The 18,672-nt window shown below is 39.9% G+C and overlaps 1 protein-coding gene across 1 annotated transcript; it reads left to right on the plus strand.

The window, feature by feature from the left end:
• The first annotated feature begins 1,877 nt into the window (after positions 1-1,877).
• LOC135938468 (dual specificity protein phosphatase Mpk3-like) lies at positions 1,878-17,417 on the plus strand. Its single transcript, XM_065482115.1, has 4 exons — positions 1,878-2,458; positions 9,137-9,426; positions 9,507-9,642; positions 13,312-17,417. Exons 1-4 carry the CDS (start codon positions 2,035-2,037, stop codon positions 13,743-13,745), a joined length of 1,284 nt encoding a protein of 427 aa, XP_065338187.1. The 5' UTR covers positions 1,878-2,034; the 3' UTR covers positions 13,746-17,417.
• Positions 17,418-18,672: the final 1,255 nt, after the last annotated feature.

Below are 18,672 nucleotides of genomic sequence, written 5' to 3' on the forward strand. Positions count from 1 at the left end.
CGTCACGGTCTCATGAATGAAGCAAAACTGGAATTATCGACCTGCTCTCTGCTGCATTTGAATCAAAGTGGAGGCCTTCGACCTCCCCTATTGTGCACTGCTGGGGATGCAGCGCGACTCGATTCAAAAGCGGCGTGCGCACGGGTGCATGAATGAAATAAAATCGTGAATAAGAAGGGAAAAATTCCATTTATCATTCATAGACAGGAAACAGAAACGCTTTTTGCGACTCTCCTCTTTCAATATATGAAATGAAAATGTTGCCGTTTTCACAGATCTAATAGATCAACCCTTATTTTATTTGAGCTTCCAAAGACCGAGGTGAATGGCATATTATATTTTAACGGCGAAGGTAAAATATGAGCTTGTACACCGACAAATGGGAAATTTTTGAGTTGGAAATTAATACACCAACACGCTCTTAATTCAGTCTTTTTCTCAATTGTTCGGCGAAAACTATCTTTTTCTAGATTGTTTCGGCTCCATGTGGAAATTTTAATCAGAGTTTTTAATAAAAATCGAGAAGGTTTTTTTACCTGTCCGTCAGGTCGTATATACAGATACAAAAGAAACGCCGTTTAAAGCTTTTGTCGGATAATTATTTTTCTAAAAAAGGAAACAATTTCAGGTGAATTTCTCGATGATTTTCGATAGTCTAAAATAAATTTATACTAATTCATTGAATAAAATAATGCTTAAAATATTTTCTCTAATTTTGATTACGTAACTAAACAACATTAAAATTTCCGTTAAAATTTTCTCCTTTAATCAAATATTCAATTAAACTCCCAATAATTTTATTAACATCTTGATAAAACAATCCTTTAGCGCTAAATTTAATAGTTTGATCGTTGAAATGCCCAGCAAAGAATAAATCTGAGAAGGTGGTGAATTCGCTACAAATCTTGATTTTGAATTAATTAATATTTAAATTGGTACAACTATTTCTCATTTATCCCCACTTATTTTGTTAAATTTCTAAAATTGAAAGTTGCTGGCGTGCTGGATAAATTTACAATTAAAATTTTAAAAAACTATTTAAATTTAATACAGTTGCTGTAGTTGTGATTAAGATTTATTAAAAATTGATGATCTGAAATACTATATCAGCCCAGAAAACGTCAACGTTCCGGTTTCCTATGATATGGCACATTAATTGATTATTTAAAAACAGAAGGCTAAAATAAATTTATGAATCATTGATTATTGGAGGCATTAATTAAAAAAATCCTTTCAAATGCTTATACACAGGAAGTTTATATTCCAACACAGCCGCACGATACCGACAAAAAGGCAGTAAATTCTTTAAGCTTTACCACCGGAACCATTGAGAAAAATTTCAAATCATGAATCATCCATTCAGCGTGTCTTTACAAACTAACTAAACACCGCAAAGGCTCAAGACGGATGCTGCAATTTCCTCGGTTATATTCAAACCACACACACGTCTGAACAGATTCATAATTTTGGTATTTCCGTTTCGTGAGGCAAGACAAGTATGCCAAAAGGCTCGGCGCGAAGGTGTGCTCATTAGCTGCAGAAACGAAGCACGTGCCCCCGGGGGCCGATCAATGATCGCGGGGCGGTCGGGAGGGTCGGCGGCGGCAAAACACGCCACCCCCGCAGTAGCACCCTCATTCTTAAAAGTAGTCAATGAAGTGACGTCACGAGGCGACTGTTATTGGCCAGCGAATAGACCACGTGACCCTAGCGAAACCCACACACGAGATGCGAGTGGGGCTGGTGGGGGAAATGAACATCGATATTTGTGCCGACAACCGGTGTTTGGAGGCGCAATTTGAACGTTAAACCTGTTACAACCGATGGTTTGCAGGAGAGAAACCGGTTTTTGGGCGAATCGCGGTAGAGCTGGAGCTGGTGCAGGCAGGGCGCAAACGGATCAGAGCCATTGAGACCCCGTGCGAGCTGTCGGTGCGACGTCACGCGGGATTCGCTTGTCCGGGCGCAAGAGCGAGGTGTCCGAACGGCATGTAAAGCGGAGAGCACGGTGCTCGAGTGTCTAAAGAATTTGCGATGCCTTCGCCAGACGACGGCGATTCGGCGATGCGCAGCGACGACGACGGCGGCTGCTCGTCGGCGGTGACGGCCGTGGACGCCGAGTGGCTGCTGCGGGAGCTGCGCACGGACAGCGGCCGGTGCATTCTGATCGACTGTCGCAGCTCGGTCGAGTTTGGCGAGGCGCACATCAGGCACGCCGTCAACCTGTCCATCCCGAGCATTATGCTGCGCAGACTGGCCGCCGGCAAGATCGAGCTCGTCTCCACCATCAAGTGCCGAGAGCTCAAGGCCAAGATTGCCGACGCCATCGGCAACCAGGTGTTCGTCGTGTACGGAGAGTCGGCCGCCGCCGACACCTCGCACCCGCTCTACAACGACACGCTCGAAATCCTGACCAGGAGGCTCAAACAAGATGGCTGCCGAGTCGCATGCCTCAGCGGTGAGTTGTTTTCTTTTCTGCGGCCCGCGCGAGCCCCGCTGGCGTGCCCATGGGTGCCAATCCTCACCCCTCCCCTCTAGAAGCCCCCTGACCCCGGGAGTGCACCGCGGTGACCCCTGGAAAGCTTGAAATACTTTGAACTCCCTCTGGCGGGAAATTTAAAATTTAGGCATCGAGTCTTATATTGCTTCTTGGGACCGAATTCGCGATTAAGGGTGATTTCGGGTAATTCTGCGGGTTGTTTTGTGCCATTTGTTTTGGTGGAGCATTCCATTGTGACGGCGGGTGGGGGCGGAAGGTGGGCGCATGCCCTCGACCAGCCGGTTGGTTCCATTCACGCGCGCGGGGCAACAGTTTGCTGCTCATGAAAGAGTTATCATTGAGCTAGCGCGCGCTCTCAATCAATAAAACGCCCGCCCGTGATTTCCGAGTGCTCGCCAAAACCCGGGAAGCAGCCGGAAAACTGGCAGAATCTCTTGCGTAACCTACCCCACTTCAGAAGAATGTGCATTATGCAATAACAATTAACGTAATAATGAATAATGTATTTTATAAACGGGGGCAGTCACTTTCGATTTCGATAAAGCAACCTATTTCATTGTTTTAGGTGGTTAAATGGAGAAATTCCCAGGTTTGAGAACGTATTTCCTGTATTTCCATTTTAATAATTATTTTAGCATATTATATAAAAAAATTTCGCAATCAATAATGGAATGGATAGGCAATTAAATTGATTATAAGGCAATAATTAGAATAGATGCCAAACTCAATACTTGTGCAATGATTAATGAACATCCATGGTGACCAGATGTCGATGAAATAACACAACGTGGTCAACCAGAAGAAAATCATTTATTTTTTGGAAATGTTAAAGTCCGCGAGAGAAGGTCAACCGACAGTTTCTCAGGGAGCATCCCTTAAAAAAGGTCTATTAAATTGGGACAGCAGGGTGCTTACCTCATTTATATCTTTGACAGATAAATAAAGAAACTGTCCGCCTGTACATTTTAAAAGAACCCAAATTCGACGCGCACATCTGGTTGTTTGTATAAACAACAATGAAACCTATGTATATAAAGCATTTTATGGATCAATGTTGTATACATACTTTTGTAAAGAACTTCCACCACCAGCCGATTTTTGTCTATCTAGCATTATATTTTGAGCTAAGGATGCCACTAAATATTTTTCAACAAAAATTCAGGAGTCGAATAGAATAATGGGCCATTCTTGCTTCACGAAAAACTGCTGGATACTATAATAATAGATGTTATTTGGGCCGACAAATTTTAAATTAAAATCTACAATTTTTCTTAAGGCTGACATTTTTCAACATTTTACATGTTTTAAATTTTTAGTTTCAAACTATTTTTAAAAATTAATGATGAATTAATAAATTTTGTCTGATGATGAATCGTTCCTAACCCATCAATAAACTGCCACAGATAATATTTTAAATATTTGAATCCGTTTGCCTTTCTCAAGCCATTTATTGAGACCACTCAAAAAATATCAAAAATTAAAATTAAAAAATCAAGAAATATTTCTGAATGTCATTATTTGATTAAATTTTTATTTTATGATTTGATGACATAGGTTTCCCATTATTTTAAATAATATTAATTGAAATCCTCATAAGATCAAAATTTCATTTGGTCAGTTTCTTCTAACTTCACTAAGTTCAATTAAGTTCGCATGTCCGATGCAAAAATTGTTTTAAAATTTTCTGGTATGGTAGAGAGGTGAATGAAGAAGACCTTAATACATTTTTCTTTACAAATTAGCTCTTAAAAATACTAGCAGGCCATTTTTCAATTTTTGTCCTATCAAATTTCAAATTTAACTCGTTTTATTGTATTCTTTCATGTTTTTTCGGTCTGATATCTCCAGTAAAAAAATCTGCCTAAATGAAGCAACAAATTTTTGTTTGATTTTTTAAAAATATTTTTGAGAGATTGTTCAGCAGTTCGAAGTACCGGTTTGTTTTGCTATGCCTTGGAGTTTGGCGAAATAATTGCCTCAGAGGGGGTAGACGCCCCGAGCGTGTCTCCCTTGCGTCCTGAATCCGCCCACGCAAAAGTAGTTGTGCAAAGGGCCCACGCAGCATCAGCCAACCTACGCCAACGCTCCAATAATTATTCCCTCTCTCAATGAAGCCCGCGAGCTGTCGTTATCAGCCGTTGGCACACTGATTGTGAGAGAGGTGAATCGTTTTCCGCACGCAATGCGCACATAAAAACAAATTGCTGCTCACAATTTTACTCTCGGATGAATGAGCATTTCTCCCTAATTTGTTACGCCACGTCCTGCGCAAGTTGATGTGAAGCGCACTTTCTCTGCCTTGTTTATAATCAATTTTTCAATCGCCGTCGTCGCGGAGAAATTAACTGGCGCCTCGAGAGTTAAATTCCTGCAAGTGAGCCCACGCTCACTTAATTTTGCAGCTTCGCGCTTCACGCCCACGTAGCAGATATCGCATAATGCCGACCGTGGGCTTCGAGAAAGAAAACATTATTTTTTGGTCTATCTTGTGTCTCCTTTCTTGTCCTAAATTCGTAATCAATGACGTTTGTAAAGCGTCAACATCAGCCATGAGGCACATCCGGTGAGAAGGGTCACTCGACGGATAGCAGTTCATGCTCTAATGAAAACCGGCCACATCAAAATATTCCTATTATATTTAAAATAAATTAGGCTGTCATCATTTAATGAGTTCAAACTGCTTGAATTAGTTGGAATGCAATCACAAAATGGATTATGTCAGTTAATATAATAATTTTTTTAAATAAAGCATTATTGTTACAATTCAACACAATCATTTGGAATTTCTAGACTAGACCTTTATCAATACTTTTGGTGGTTTTTCTTGAAATTGAGGAAAAATAATTTTTGAATGTTATTTGAAAAAGACCACTATATTATATTTGTAACAACATATATATATGTGAGGAAAATCGTGAGTTTTCAACATTTTTACGTAAATTGAAAATTTATTAATTTCGGAATATATGTTTTAATTTTTGTCTGTTTGCTAAAGTTCTAATTTTTATGTATCACCAACCTCCTACAACGTAAAGCTAACTTCTGTTTGCATTTTGGGCGTGAGGAAGGGTTAAAGCCGCGATTGGGATGAACCTGTTGCTCTTTGCTTTAATTGTTCGTGCGTCGAAAGAAAGGAAATTGGCCGCTTTGGGTGAATGGCAGTGCTGGTTTAATTGATGCGTGACGCCGAGTGAGTCATTAGCATGCACGTTTCATTCAAGGCCGGCGTTGGCCGCGGTGAACACCGCGCTAAACGCGACGAGCGGGAGAAAGAAAGAAAGAAAGAGTAGGCACAGTGTATGCGTAATTAAAGCCGGAGACGATGGAATTATACTTGGAGCAAGAAGATTGCTGCAACGCTTCCGGTGTTTATTCTCGCTCTGTCGACATTCTCTTCTTTCGCTCGCGCGTTCCCGCGGTCGGGTTGAGGGTCGTTAAAAGAACACGCAGCGAAGTTTTGTATAACTTTTATACGCCTTTTATCAGCATTTTCTGGCTCTGCCTGCGAATGGTAGGGAATGCTCCGAAGCGACTTGCGTGTTGAGTTGACTCACGAAGCTTTTTGACGTGCAAAATGCGCTTCATTCCTCGGTGACTAACATTCTCTCCTTAGCTGAAAAAGGTGACGAATTTGATTGATAGAAATGAAATTAGTGAAATGAAAGGTCCTTATTGGAGCTAAATTAATTAAAGAAAATCAAATGTCACATTTTTTTCCTCTATATAAAATGACAACTGAAATTGATATTATAAACTTTCTCAAAGAGATAAGGGCGACTAGAGAACGTGCTCTCCAGACAGAGTGTCGTCCACGTTCTCTTATTTTAAAATAGGTAAATATATTATTAATTCTATGTGATACTACTTAGCTTAGTTAAAATTAAATTTATTGCTTTACGAGCAATATAGCAGTTTAAAAACATTTTGAGACCATGCATTAAAATTTATAATTTCTTTGGATATATATGTGAATAATTAAAAAAAATACTACAATTCCAAAATTAACAAAATGGAACAGATGGTAAGTACTATCCAAATAATTTCTCAAATATATTTTGAACGGTATTTACTTGAATAATTTCGGGATATTCAATTTTTTTACATTTTACGCTATATAATATGTATAAGGAGCTGGAATTTTTGTCTCTAAATAGTAAATTCATAGTAGCTAAGTTTTTTAATCACACAACTCTGTTTTTGTGATATTTTCATTGCTTTCATACTTCTGCCAAGAAATTTAATACACTAACAGATTGCAATAAATAACGTAGTTAATTTGTTGATGAAAGATACCAGCTTCTGGCCTGGACCAGGCGCTAACATGTCTATTTTGCAAGCTGTGCTGGTCCAGACACTCTGACTGAGAGGCTAATTTTGGCTGAGCACACAAACTGTTCTTTCAAAAGCGTCGACGAGGAAAAAGCTCGGGTGGCCACAAATGGCTTCTACTTGTTGCCGGTGCTTCCTTGAAAGAGAGAAGCCTGGAAAATTTGCTCGCACGTGTCCCTGCCACGCCAAGCATTTGCAATTCACGTGATCAGACGACAATCACGCGGAGTCAGATTTTGACCGATAACAATTATTTCCGCACGTGAAGATGCCCTATACTTCTTGAAACTATCTTGTTTGTTGCGGTTTTTAGAAACAACAATCTAGGCCGCCTTGACTTGCTCAACAGCATTCATTTCTATGTTATTCCTAAGGATGTGCAAATGTAATTGTTTGTTTTTGTTTCTAATAGTCGGTTATTCCAGCACAGATTACCCTGTTTCATAACAGCAACCACTGAAATAGGGTGTAGCTCGCGTGGTTCCTTGGAAAATAAAAAAGAAGGTGTGGCATTGTCGCAAATCGTAAAATTTGACATTTTAACAGATTTTTAGGTAAAATCCTTATTAAATGATCGATTTGTAGATTTGTTAGTTATAATTGGAAATAATAATCGTTATTAAAAGTATCAAAAGGCTTGAAAACACATGATTCGTGATCATGTGATGTGATGGTCTGTAAATCATAGTGCTCGCACATAAAAAGTTACCGACAGTTGGTTTTTACTCAATAGAGATGAGTTGCGTATAACAAGGTTGCATTACAAAAGCCGTATGACCTTCCAACAACGCTGTATTTCATCCCCTATATTTCAAGGTAAACAGTATATCGATCAACTCCTATTTTGACTTCTGTATAAGCGCCCTTCGAGGCCGATGGCATCATTACTCGAACAATGCGGACAAAATTTCAATACGTCGTGACAGCAGTCCAAAATAATTTTCAATTTGGCCGAAAGTAGAAAGATCGAAACTCGCGTGTGACGGTGTCTTAAAAGATATAACAAACTGGGAAGTGTCCTCATTGTGGAATATGCATGAATTCTGTAAAACCTCGACATTATTTCGCCCTTAGTACGTTTTTAGAACATGCCGGGAGGCAAGCGAATGAATTCATATGTAATTCATTCTGGGGGGCGAAGAGGAATAGAATTAATGGCTTAAAACGGCGCCAAAATCGATCTGTGGTGCTCGAAAAGGCACCGACTGCCAGCAGCACAAAAGCTGTGAAGGTAAATTTAGCTCGTCTGCCCAATGTTTTTCTATTCAGCCAGGTGAGATCAAAGTAGAGTGAGTCAAAGGGTCCACCAGGGGGTTTTTGCTGGCGCTGTGTGTGATGAGCTTGCCGCAAAATCGATTGGCGCCGACGTCTGCTTACAAAAATAGTGTTATGTAGTGGTAAAGGGCAAACGACCACGCGTCGAATTGCACGATTAAAATCGGGACTTTGAAAGCGCATTTCGTCGGGAGGAAATCGCTGTTCGTTATCTGTCTTCATGAATGAGCGAAACGAAGTGAAGCAAGGCGCATTGGAAACGGAAAACGAAAGCAGGGGGCCGGCTGCCGGACGAGAGTGCAAGATAAGAAAACTCCGTGAATGAACGAACGAACGAACGGAGCCATAGGGAGCGCCGAGCTGTGAATGAATGAATGAAATCGCTTCCCGCGACAGCCGGAAGTCTCGAAATAGCAGATAGACGCCTCTTTCGGTTGGACGCGGACGGTTGCACTAGAAGCGGCAACACCAACGGACGCTCCTTTCAAAGCGAAAAAATTGTTCATTCGGAAGAACAGACACACCGTTTTAAATAGCCTGGAACCGAAAAGGAAAGTAACCGTTGTGCGTGGGAAAACGCACACAGTAAAAATGCAAACTAAAACATGAATATTAGTGAATAGGAAGCTGGGCCCGGTGGTTCCATTAGTTTTGATGTGGTCTGCAATTTTTAAATTTTCATTTGGGTTTTTTGCATTGTCGAAATATCAAAAAGAGAGGAAAAATTGAACTGAAATTTTCCGGAAAATTGGAGGAAAATCTGGAGGAACGGGGATCTCTTTGCGTTCACAAAAGTGAGAGTATAATAATCTAATTCTAATTATACTAAAACGTTGTCTTAAAATATGTATACTTAAGAAGACTATAACGAAAAAATAAATATTTTTTTTAATTCCAAGGACCTTTTTAATTTATGTTCCATTTTTCATATCTAAAATATTATTTTGCGTAGCATTTTTATTTTATTTTTAGAACCAATGAGGAAGTTGTGGCTTGCGGCCTATGTTCAACTTTTTCTCTTTGTGTTTTCAGGTGGCTTTGCTGACTTCAAAACTCGCTACCCTGAGTGGTGCGAGAGCGACGCGGCCGACGTTCCAGCGCCGCTGATGGGACTGCGGTCCCTGCGCATTTCCTCTAGTTCGTCCAGCGCGTCCAGCTCTTCTGGCGGCGGCTCCTCGGACGTTGACGATGCCGATCGGTGCGACTCTTCTCTTGGTCTCGACGAGGACCGCGAGTTTCCAGTCGAGATTGTGCCCTTTTTATTCCTTGGCAACGCGGCCAACAGCGAGGACAGTGAAGCCCTCCAGAGGCACCGCATTCAGGTATGCAGCGTACCCGTTTTTCCCCCTTTAGAATTCATGTTTTTGAGACATTGTGCTCCAATTTTGCCTGTTTGTTTCAGTACATTCTGAACGTGACTCCAGACTTGCCGAATGTGTTCGAGGACTCGGGCAACATCCGCTACATGCAAATCCCGATCGCTGACCACTGGAACCAAAACCTCGCTTGCTTCTTCCCCAAGGCCATCGAGTTCATTGGTAAATTTAATTGATTTCCTCCCACACACTATAATGATAGCTGAAACTAAATTATTGAAAAAATATTAACCAATGGCAAACTTACAGCGTGTCATTTTATTTGAGTGGCATTATTTTAATCAAACGAGATTCGGTAAAAAAAACTTGGAGCACCTGCCTGCATTATTAATAATGCATGTTATCTTCGTTTGAAACGAATTTAGATTGTTTTCATTTAAATAGATTAGATATCAGCTGCCAATAACACCAGTTATCAATCTTAAAATAAATACCAAAAAGTTAAAAAGAAAACCTAACATCCCTATCTCAACACACCTTTCTAATAAAAAGGTAAGCATCATTGGAGTTTGCGATGAGGGCGCCAAAAAGCTTTCGCCGCTCAAAAGCCTCTCGCCCACCCACCCCCGCGAGAAGATTCGCCCACCGCCGACCTTGAACTCGTATCATGTAACCAATTTCTCCGAAAAAAAGCACCTCTCAAGTTCCCAATTGCGTTGGAATCCGGATTCAATAATGATTGGGGAATGACTAACTTATCGTGATTGCCCCTAATAGGGTGTATTTCGGAATTAGGCTTTTATTTTGGGTGCGTTGGGAAGGGAACGGACTGGTATTGATCGGCGGCTGCCACCCGCCCACACCACCTGCGCACCCTCGACCGACCGGGCGGGCAGCGCAGCCAGCTGAATGAACCCGCCTGAGTGGCGCGGCCGCCGCGAGGGGCGCCCCTGCCGCCCGCCGCTGACCTGCCCATAGTCATTCACGCAAGTCAATATTTACCCACCCCCGCACACGCTCCTCAGGGCCGATCTCTCACTCTGTTCAGGCGCACCCCGATCCTTGTTGCACCCCCTTGAATCGAAAGATGTGTTGTGCGCCACTAAGCTGGATCAAGTTTTTTCATAAACGTTTATTGTTTTTTGCCGGGTAATCATAATCAGAATTGAAATCGTAGTTTCAAATCCGAAACTAAATTCATCTCGATATGTTTTGGCTCCAACTAGTGCACTATTCATGAAAGCACTTCAATTTTACTGTTAGAAACTAATAATTTAAATAATTGCTGATTTGGACAGTTTGGAAAGTTATTGAATTCTTATTGTAAAAATTAAGGTTTTTATTTTCAAAAGTATTAAGGAGTCAAATTTGTTGGGAAAGTGTTTTTTTTTATAATATTTTTCTTGTATGGTCCGTTCAAAATAATCAATTGAAGGTAGTGCAGTAGATAAAATGTCACATAAAATTCTAATACAATCTTCATGCAACAAATTCTTAAAAATATCAAACCTTTTCAAAATGCGTTAGTTGCAGGCCTTATTTATATACCCTGTTTAAACGCCTTCCTTGAGTGTTCATGATCGATCTTAAATGGAATTTTAAATAACTAAATTCATCCAAATTTTTATTTGGCCTCTGTCCTGATAAAAGAAAGATTCATCTTGACATCACTTATTGCTGATAGAAACAAGAAACTGTGCTCATTTCTTTGTTGTGCTACCAAGAAACACTCTTCAAGTTGTTTTATTCACAATCTTTGCGCTAGAGCAAAAGTCATGAAAGAAGCCGCATTCGCCATGGCTTTACGACTTTTTCAACTGGACCACAAAGCGACTTTTATGTTACTTGGCGGTGACCTTGGCAGGCAATAGAGCCGTTGGTTGCTGCTGGTGAAAACGGACGAGATTTTCCTTCTTTATGGCTGGCGTGCGCGAAAAACTGCGCAGATATTTCTGGCACCGTGCCACGATGATCATTTTGCACGTTTCGACAGAAAATCTCTTTCGAATGCGAGAAATTGTTCCTTATTTCTGCTGGCTTTTTGATCGTTCGCCGGTCTCGCGGCCGCACCCACCCACCAACCCACCCGCCGCTAATGACCACGCATCCGGCCCCTCTCTCGCCCGCCCGCTCGACGGGTCGGCTCGGCGGCTCCCACCAGTTTCCGCCGCGCTGCTCATCGCCGCTGATAGAAGAAAGGTCCAACGACCAAACGGCGTCCGTTGGTGCCTCTTACATTTTGACAACCACTCCATAATTACCGGGAAGCGCCTATTGTATTGAAATTGGTGTTGAAATCGGCCCAAAATTAAATTTTATAACTCATTGAGGCGACCACATTAGTATTTCAAGGCGGCAAATTAATTGTTCTTTTAGTCATACGGCGCAGAAACACTGGTTGTCGATTAGAACAAAGAGTCTGAGTGCGGTGTAAACGTGTAAACACATTCTGACACGCATTTCCGCCGTGCATTATTCATGAGACGCGAGAATGACGCTTTAACTGATGAGAATCAAAAGAAGCATCCGGGCATTTTAAGCAAAAAATTTTTTACTGAGATTTTAAGCTGAAATCCTGATTAAATAATCTATTAACTGGATTTGCAGAAATAATCTAAGAAACTATTATTAATGAAATGCGTCAAAATGCTTACAAACTCAAAATCGTGCTCAATTGATGTAACATGAAAATAGTTGATAATTGATTTCGCACTTTCCTACTAATGAACAATCAATTTTGTATTATTTAATAAATCCCGACTTGCCGCTGTGTATTCTTTCAATTTTTTTTTCATCCGTGTTTTTAGACATCTTCTGTGATAATCTAGAGATTTATTTTCCCATAATATTTTGAGTCTAAATATATAAAATACGAGTCAAAGAAATTTTCGACCAACATTCAAATTCAAAAGGATTCGCTTGCAGGAAAGGTACCCGAGATATAGCGCACGTACAGCCATGTGTTTGTGCCCGATTCGTGGTATATAAACAAAGAAATCTGCACCTAGCTGCGGAGGCATTCGTGCTGTTGGCTGCGTGGGCGCCCCGCTCGCCTGCTCGCTCGTCGGGGCTGCGAGGGCGGTTGGTGTGCGTAGGCGAACAGTCGACCAAGGGCTCTGCGTGGGTGGCTGGAGGTGCGCAGACGCTCCTATTTAACATGAATGGAATTGTAGGGGCTGACATAGCTACATTTGATTTCGTGCTACGTGGTGTGGGCGCTGCGTCAATCACCTTACCCGTCTGAACAGATCGTTAGAGGAAATAAAAAGAGCAGAGGAAAAAATCCCAGGGCTTTTAATTAGACAAAAGCTAAAATTGGTTCCATGAACTTACAGAATTAGACTTTTTGGCAAACTCGTGTTTAATAATCAAAATGATTATTGATTTTTCAAATCGAAATAATAAAAACCCTTAAGGGATATTTCAATGGGGGTGGATTTAAAATTGAATTTCAATGTCAGTTTCACGAAGAAATTTATTGTGTATTCTTCTCAACGATGTCATTTTTTTGTATTTACAGGATAAGTCTATTAATTTTCTAATTTGGCTTGAAAAAACTACAAGTTGCTTATTAATGGTTCGAGATTTATTTTTCAAACATTCTGAGTTGAGTATTAGCTTCTTTTTGGTCTAATTTTTTAACTTTCTGAGTTGAATATTAGCTTCTTTTTGGTCATGAATAAATCTAACCGGGCCAATGTTCAGATTTTTAATTACTTTTATAAATTCCATATTTTTGAAATAGATATTCCAGATATTTTTGGTTAAACAATAAATCAATTTAAAATTTAGATTTTTACTTGTCTATAAAATCATTAGAAAATTAAGTATATACGTTTTAACTTAACCCATATCCATGCACCAAATTAAAAAAAAAACGTTCGCTTTCAGATGAGGCCCGCAATGGCCAGAAGGGCGTGCTGGTCCACTGCCTAGCTGGCGTCTCCCGCTCAGTTACCATCACCGTCGCTTACCTCATGTACAAGATGCACCTGCCGCTGAACGACGCTTTCAACGTTGTGCGCAACCGCAAGTCCAACATCGCGCCCAATTTCAACTTCATGGAGCAGCTGCACTCATTCGAGCAGGAGCTGCGCCTGCGCGGCGACCTCGGGCCGTCGCACACGCCCCTGCTCACCATCCAGCCACCTGAGGTGGCGGCCCTGCGCGGCCACGCGACCCTCCAGCGGCGCTGTCCATGCGGCCGGCCCGACTGCACGTGCCAGCCGCAGAACTCGCAGTTCCTGTCGCCGCTGCTGCCCACTGGCGCCAGCCCAGACAGCGGCATCGAGTTTGACCGCTGGGCTTCGACGGCCAACGAGTGATTCAATCCGTCACCGTTTTTAGCCACAGACTCTACTATATTCGATTTTTTCCTTTTTTATACCAATCTCGATTGAATGTACTCTGCGTGGTCTCTCTTTACATGGCTATTTTACTCTCGCTCTTCTTGTTCATCCTTTTCGAGTGGAATGCGGGACCGACCAGCCAACGCGAAACGCACATTACCAGGCTTGCTGAAATATGGCATCGTAGAGTGTCATGAGGAAGGTTTTGGTCCAAGAAATCCTATCCCGAATTATCCTGTTCCTGAAAACTTTTTGTTTTCTGGTCCTATTTTATCCCAATATCAAAACTATTATTTTAAATTTTTTTTGCAGTCACGGTGAATCTAGGATCCAATTTACAAATTGGATTTTCAATCCAGTTATTTCTCATGGGAACTTAATTTTTTGTAGAAACCACGTTTTTAGAAAATACCAAGTTCTGAACACTTCTACCTATTAATTCACCAGTTGCATAAACCAGAAGTGTTCGAAGCCGCCAACAGATGGCGCCACCGTAGACTTTTGATTTTAAGGCACTTCCACTGCGATTTCAAACTCAATCTAGCTACTGTGCATTCTTCAATTAATTTGCTATTTTTTGACGTGCTGAAAACCAAAATCGGTTCAGCCAATCGCCAGAGAATCGTGAAAAACTATTTTTTTGAAATAAAAAAATCTCTTGCAACGTTTCTACGGCGATTGGCTGAACCGATTTTGGTTTTCAGCACGTCAAAAAAAGCAAATTAATTAAAAAAAAAGCTAAAAAGCTAGATTGAGTCTGAAATCGCAGCGGAAATGCCTTAAAACCGCTTAAAACAAAATTTTCCAGAAAGTCTGTGGTTGCGCCATCTGTTGACGGCTTCAATAACTAAGGGCTTATGCAACTGGTCAATTGTAAGAAATTCGCCAGTTGCATAAACCCTTTGTGTTCAAAGCCACCAACAGATGGCGCCACCATAGACTTTAGTAATAAATTTAACTTTAAGTCACTTCCGCTGTGATTTCAGACTCAATCCTGCTACTGCAAATTGTTCACTTAATGTGCTTTCTTTTTAAGTGCTGAGAACCAAAATCAGTCCAGCCATTCGCCGTAGAAACGTTGGAAAAGCTTTCATATTTCAATAAAAAATTTCACGATTCTACGGTGATTGGCTTAACCGATTTTAGTTTTCAGCACGTTTAAATAAAGCTAATTAAGCGAAGAATGCACAGTGGCAGGATTGAGTCTGATTTCGCAGCGGAAGTGCGTTAAAAATGAATTTATTAAGAAGGTATATATGGTGGTGCCATCTGTTGGCGGCTTCAAACACTAAGGATTTGTACAACTAGTCAATTCCTCGTTAAATTGGGGAGCGATTCAAAAGGTTTTTGAGACGTTAAAATTTCTCACAAAAACCGTTTTCTGGATTTTTTTTATTTAAACTTATTTGTCTGAGGTTAATAAAAATTGGCTAACATCTGGAAATATGTCTAAAACGTGAAACTATTTTTTTCATCTTCTGAACTTTACTTTTAGGACCTTGACTGCCGTCAATTGAGCGCTCCTTTTTAATGAAACTTGCGATGTCCTGTTAGTGCTGACTAATATAAAAAAATCTGAATACCATAAATAAAATCCTGTCTTATCCTATTCCTGTCTTTACCATCCGGAATTTATCATTTCCTCTCTGTTCATTGGCTGATCCTTGCTTCGCACTGAAATGTTCCAATTTAAGGTTTTTGGCCTCTTAGGATTGATTCATCACTGAAAAGAGCCAAAACTTCAGTTTTGATGGCACTGGAATTTTTCAATATTAATCAATTCCTGAGGTTCCAATCAGTTTGGGCAGCTAAATCATTCATTCGAAATTTCAACACGGCTGGCCAAAAATCGGTCGAAATGTTAAATCTGTTACTAAATGAGCTGTTTTTGGTCTGAACGTAGCAAAAAGTGCCACAAGAACACTGGCGACGCATCAAAGGGCACTCTGATAGGCTTAGCGCTGGCCTAGCAGCTCACAACAGGCGTGGAACTTACTTTGGTTATCGCAATGTCGCTGCCATCACCATGTCAAGAAGCCACGGCGTTCTTCTGGCACATTTTGCTAAATTTAGACTTAAGACTGCTAAAGTAACTTTTCCGCCGGTTTTCAGTACGTCGTGGCGAATTTTTGATCAATTGGTTTGGCTGTCTGATCTCGTTTGATCCTCATGAATCAATCTGTTTAAAATGAATTTCCATTGCTACTTTCTTACTGATTATATTACTCATTGAAAACTATGCCTGGTTTTCATCCTCCCAAACATTTTTTCCGTAGTTTGAATCGAGGTTTGACGATCTCTTGTATCACTCCATCTGCTTTTTGTTCATCTAAGAGAGAGTACTGTAAATTACAAATTTGTCTGTTCACCTGTTTTATTACCCTACTGCCAATTGTATAATGTGTTGACGTTCTCAGTGTGTAGCTATACACAAATGTACTTGTTATCTATCATAGTTTTCCTTTCGAATTATGTGTTGGAGGAGAGAGTTATATCTCTGTTTGTCTGTAGTTGTTGAGAGAAATTATGAGACAGAAGAGCAAAGCGACCGTGCCATATTTTTCTCTCTCGCTGATTGTGAGTGATTGCTTGAATGAAATGAACGAACGGACGTTAAAGGCGAGAGCAGCACATGATAATCAGGCAGGATCCGTGATTATTGTTCACGATTATGTATTCGCTGTTGAATGGCTTTGGTGTTAAGAACAAACATTTTATATCAGACACGAGGCATGATTATTTTCCATTGATTTGCATTTTTATAAGGCGTGAGTTTTGTACGCAAACGCGCAGAGTTGAAGTGGACGAGTGCCAAAAAACAAGCATTTTGGTTTGATTCATTGCGGCGCGAAAACAAGATTTTGATCTCCGGCACCTTTGTATAAACAAAATGTTTGGATGGAATAAAAGAGAGAAACGCAGCCATATTCAATACACATAGTACATAATGTTACTTGTTTTTACTGCCATTGTTTTTTGTGCAATTTTAATTGACAAAAAAACATGTTCTCTATTGATGTTGATGCACAAACTACATAATACAATTTAAATTCTAAAAAAAACAGGTCTCGTTTTCCTGAGATGCAAATAAGTAAAGTTAGGACGCACAATATTTACTAAGAGTAATAACATAAAATGAAGTTTCCCTAGTTGATTAATTGAAATCATTGCCACTGTTGTGTACATTTTAGTGTTTATTATGTGCTGTTCAATCTCTCCATGTACCACACACACACAAACACACCACTTATCTTTGCTGTTGTTGGTCGATGGAGAAACGTTGCATTCATTTTCAAGAATCAAAAGATAAATCATATATGTTCTGTGATCGCTAAAAATTATTTAACCAGCTGCATATAGGTTTAATCTTAATACACACATTCCTTGCGGGTCTTGCTTTGTGCAGTTGCAAGTTGCAACCGTTATTATCGTTTAGACACCTGTATTATTAATTAACATGTGTGTGGAAATTTACGAGACCGCCCTCTATTACAAACACACAAACCAAAATTGTAATTAAGACAATGGACTGCTTTCAGTCAGCAGTAACGATTTCTATTTATTTTTTATTGTGACACAAAATGGGTATGAGATGTGTAAATAAATGAGAACATTTACATGTGGTCTTAATTCGTAAAGTGAAACAAATGTGCTTTATTTACTTCATGTATCCCTCAAAGAAGATTTCTTAATTCAAACAAAAGGTTTAATTTTGGTGACAGAAATTAAACGGATTGCTAGCCAGTGTTTCTGTACAAAAAAGCAGAAAATTAGTTTCTACTAAGTAAGTGTTGACATAATGTGGAAAGAGTATATTATATAATTGTCACACAATAAATAAAAGATATGTTTGAGTTGTACAGACTTACGAAAATTGATTCTTTGAAATGAATGGCAAAAGCGCTTTAATATCTTTTGGACTGATTTAGACGGTTTTTCGAAGCATCCCGTCTCAGCCCGTATTTACTTTAAGAATTGAGTATTAATACTAAAAAATTTAGTTTTTTGGTCATTTGTCAAGATATTTGACATTTTTAAGGGGAACTGTACCAAATTCATGAACTTAAAATGAAATACAAAAAATCGTTTTGAAAGTAAAGTTCAAGTTTTCCAGTCAAAACTGAAAATATAAGTAACAAATAAAATAATAGGTGCGATTTTTTTTAGAAATTACGCAAAATGGCAGGAATTAAAATTATTTTTAATAACATTTTTTTACCACCAAAACGAACAAGACATGATTTTTCCATGTTGCCAAGATCTGTGAATGATTTGTAAATATTAAAAATCTTTGCTGGAAAATGGACAAATGAATGCTGCCGAGAAAATTTAGAACCGAAAAAAGGACACAGTGGTATTTTGAACAGTTCTAAATAATTAAAAATTACATTTAAAAAAACTGTTTTGACCAAAAAATTGATGATAAAAATTCTCAAGCTTTGTTGAGCTCATCCGTTGCGGATTTAGAATGTGAGAATCGGAGCGATGTTTGGTGATTAAGTGCTGGCTGATTTGCGCCTACATTTGACTCTTTTTGCGTTGAAATGACGATTTTCCGTCCCAATTTGGATTTTGGGACGATTGTAAATATTGCGAAATTATTCCGGCTCGCTACTGGCTGTACTGGCACCTTTCCAGCTTGACGAGTGAATGAATTTCAAGGGACAAATGTCTATAGAGTTTCAACAAAAAGACCCTGCTGCTGGGCTAGTCCATTTCCATTTCTGAACTGGCCTTCCCTCCAATATGAGGCCCGTGCGCCTATGTATATATAGTATTCGTACGCGATGTTATTGGGACACGTACGGAGCTTATTTCGCGAATTATGTTCGCTATCAGGGGGTCGCCTTCTCTCAAAAGAGGCAAACAGACAATAAATTAATAAAAAATATAATGTAAAATA

This window comes from Cloeon dipterum, chromosome 1, assembly GCF_949628265.1.
Source record: "Cloeon dipterum chromosome 1, ieCloDipt1.1, whole genome shotgun sequence".
In the NCBI taxonomy this organism is placed as follows: Eukaryota; Metazoa; Arthropoda; class Insecta; order Ephemeroptera; family Baetidae; genus Cloeon; species Cloeon dipterum.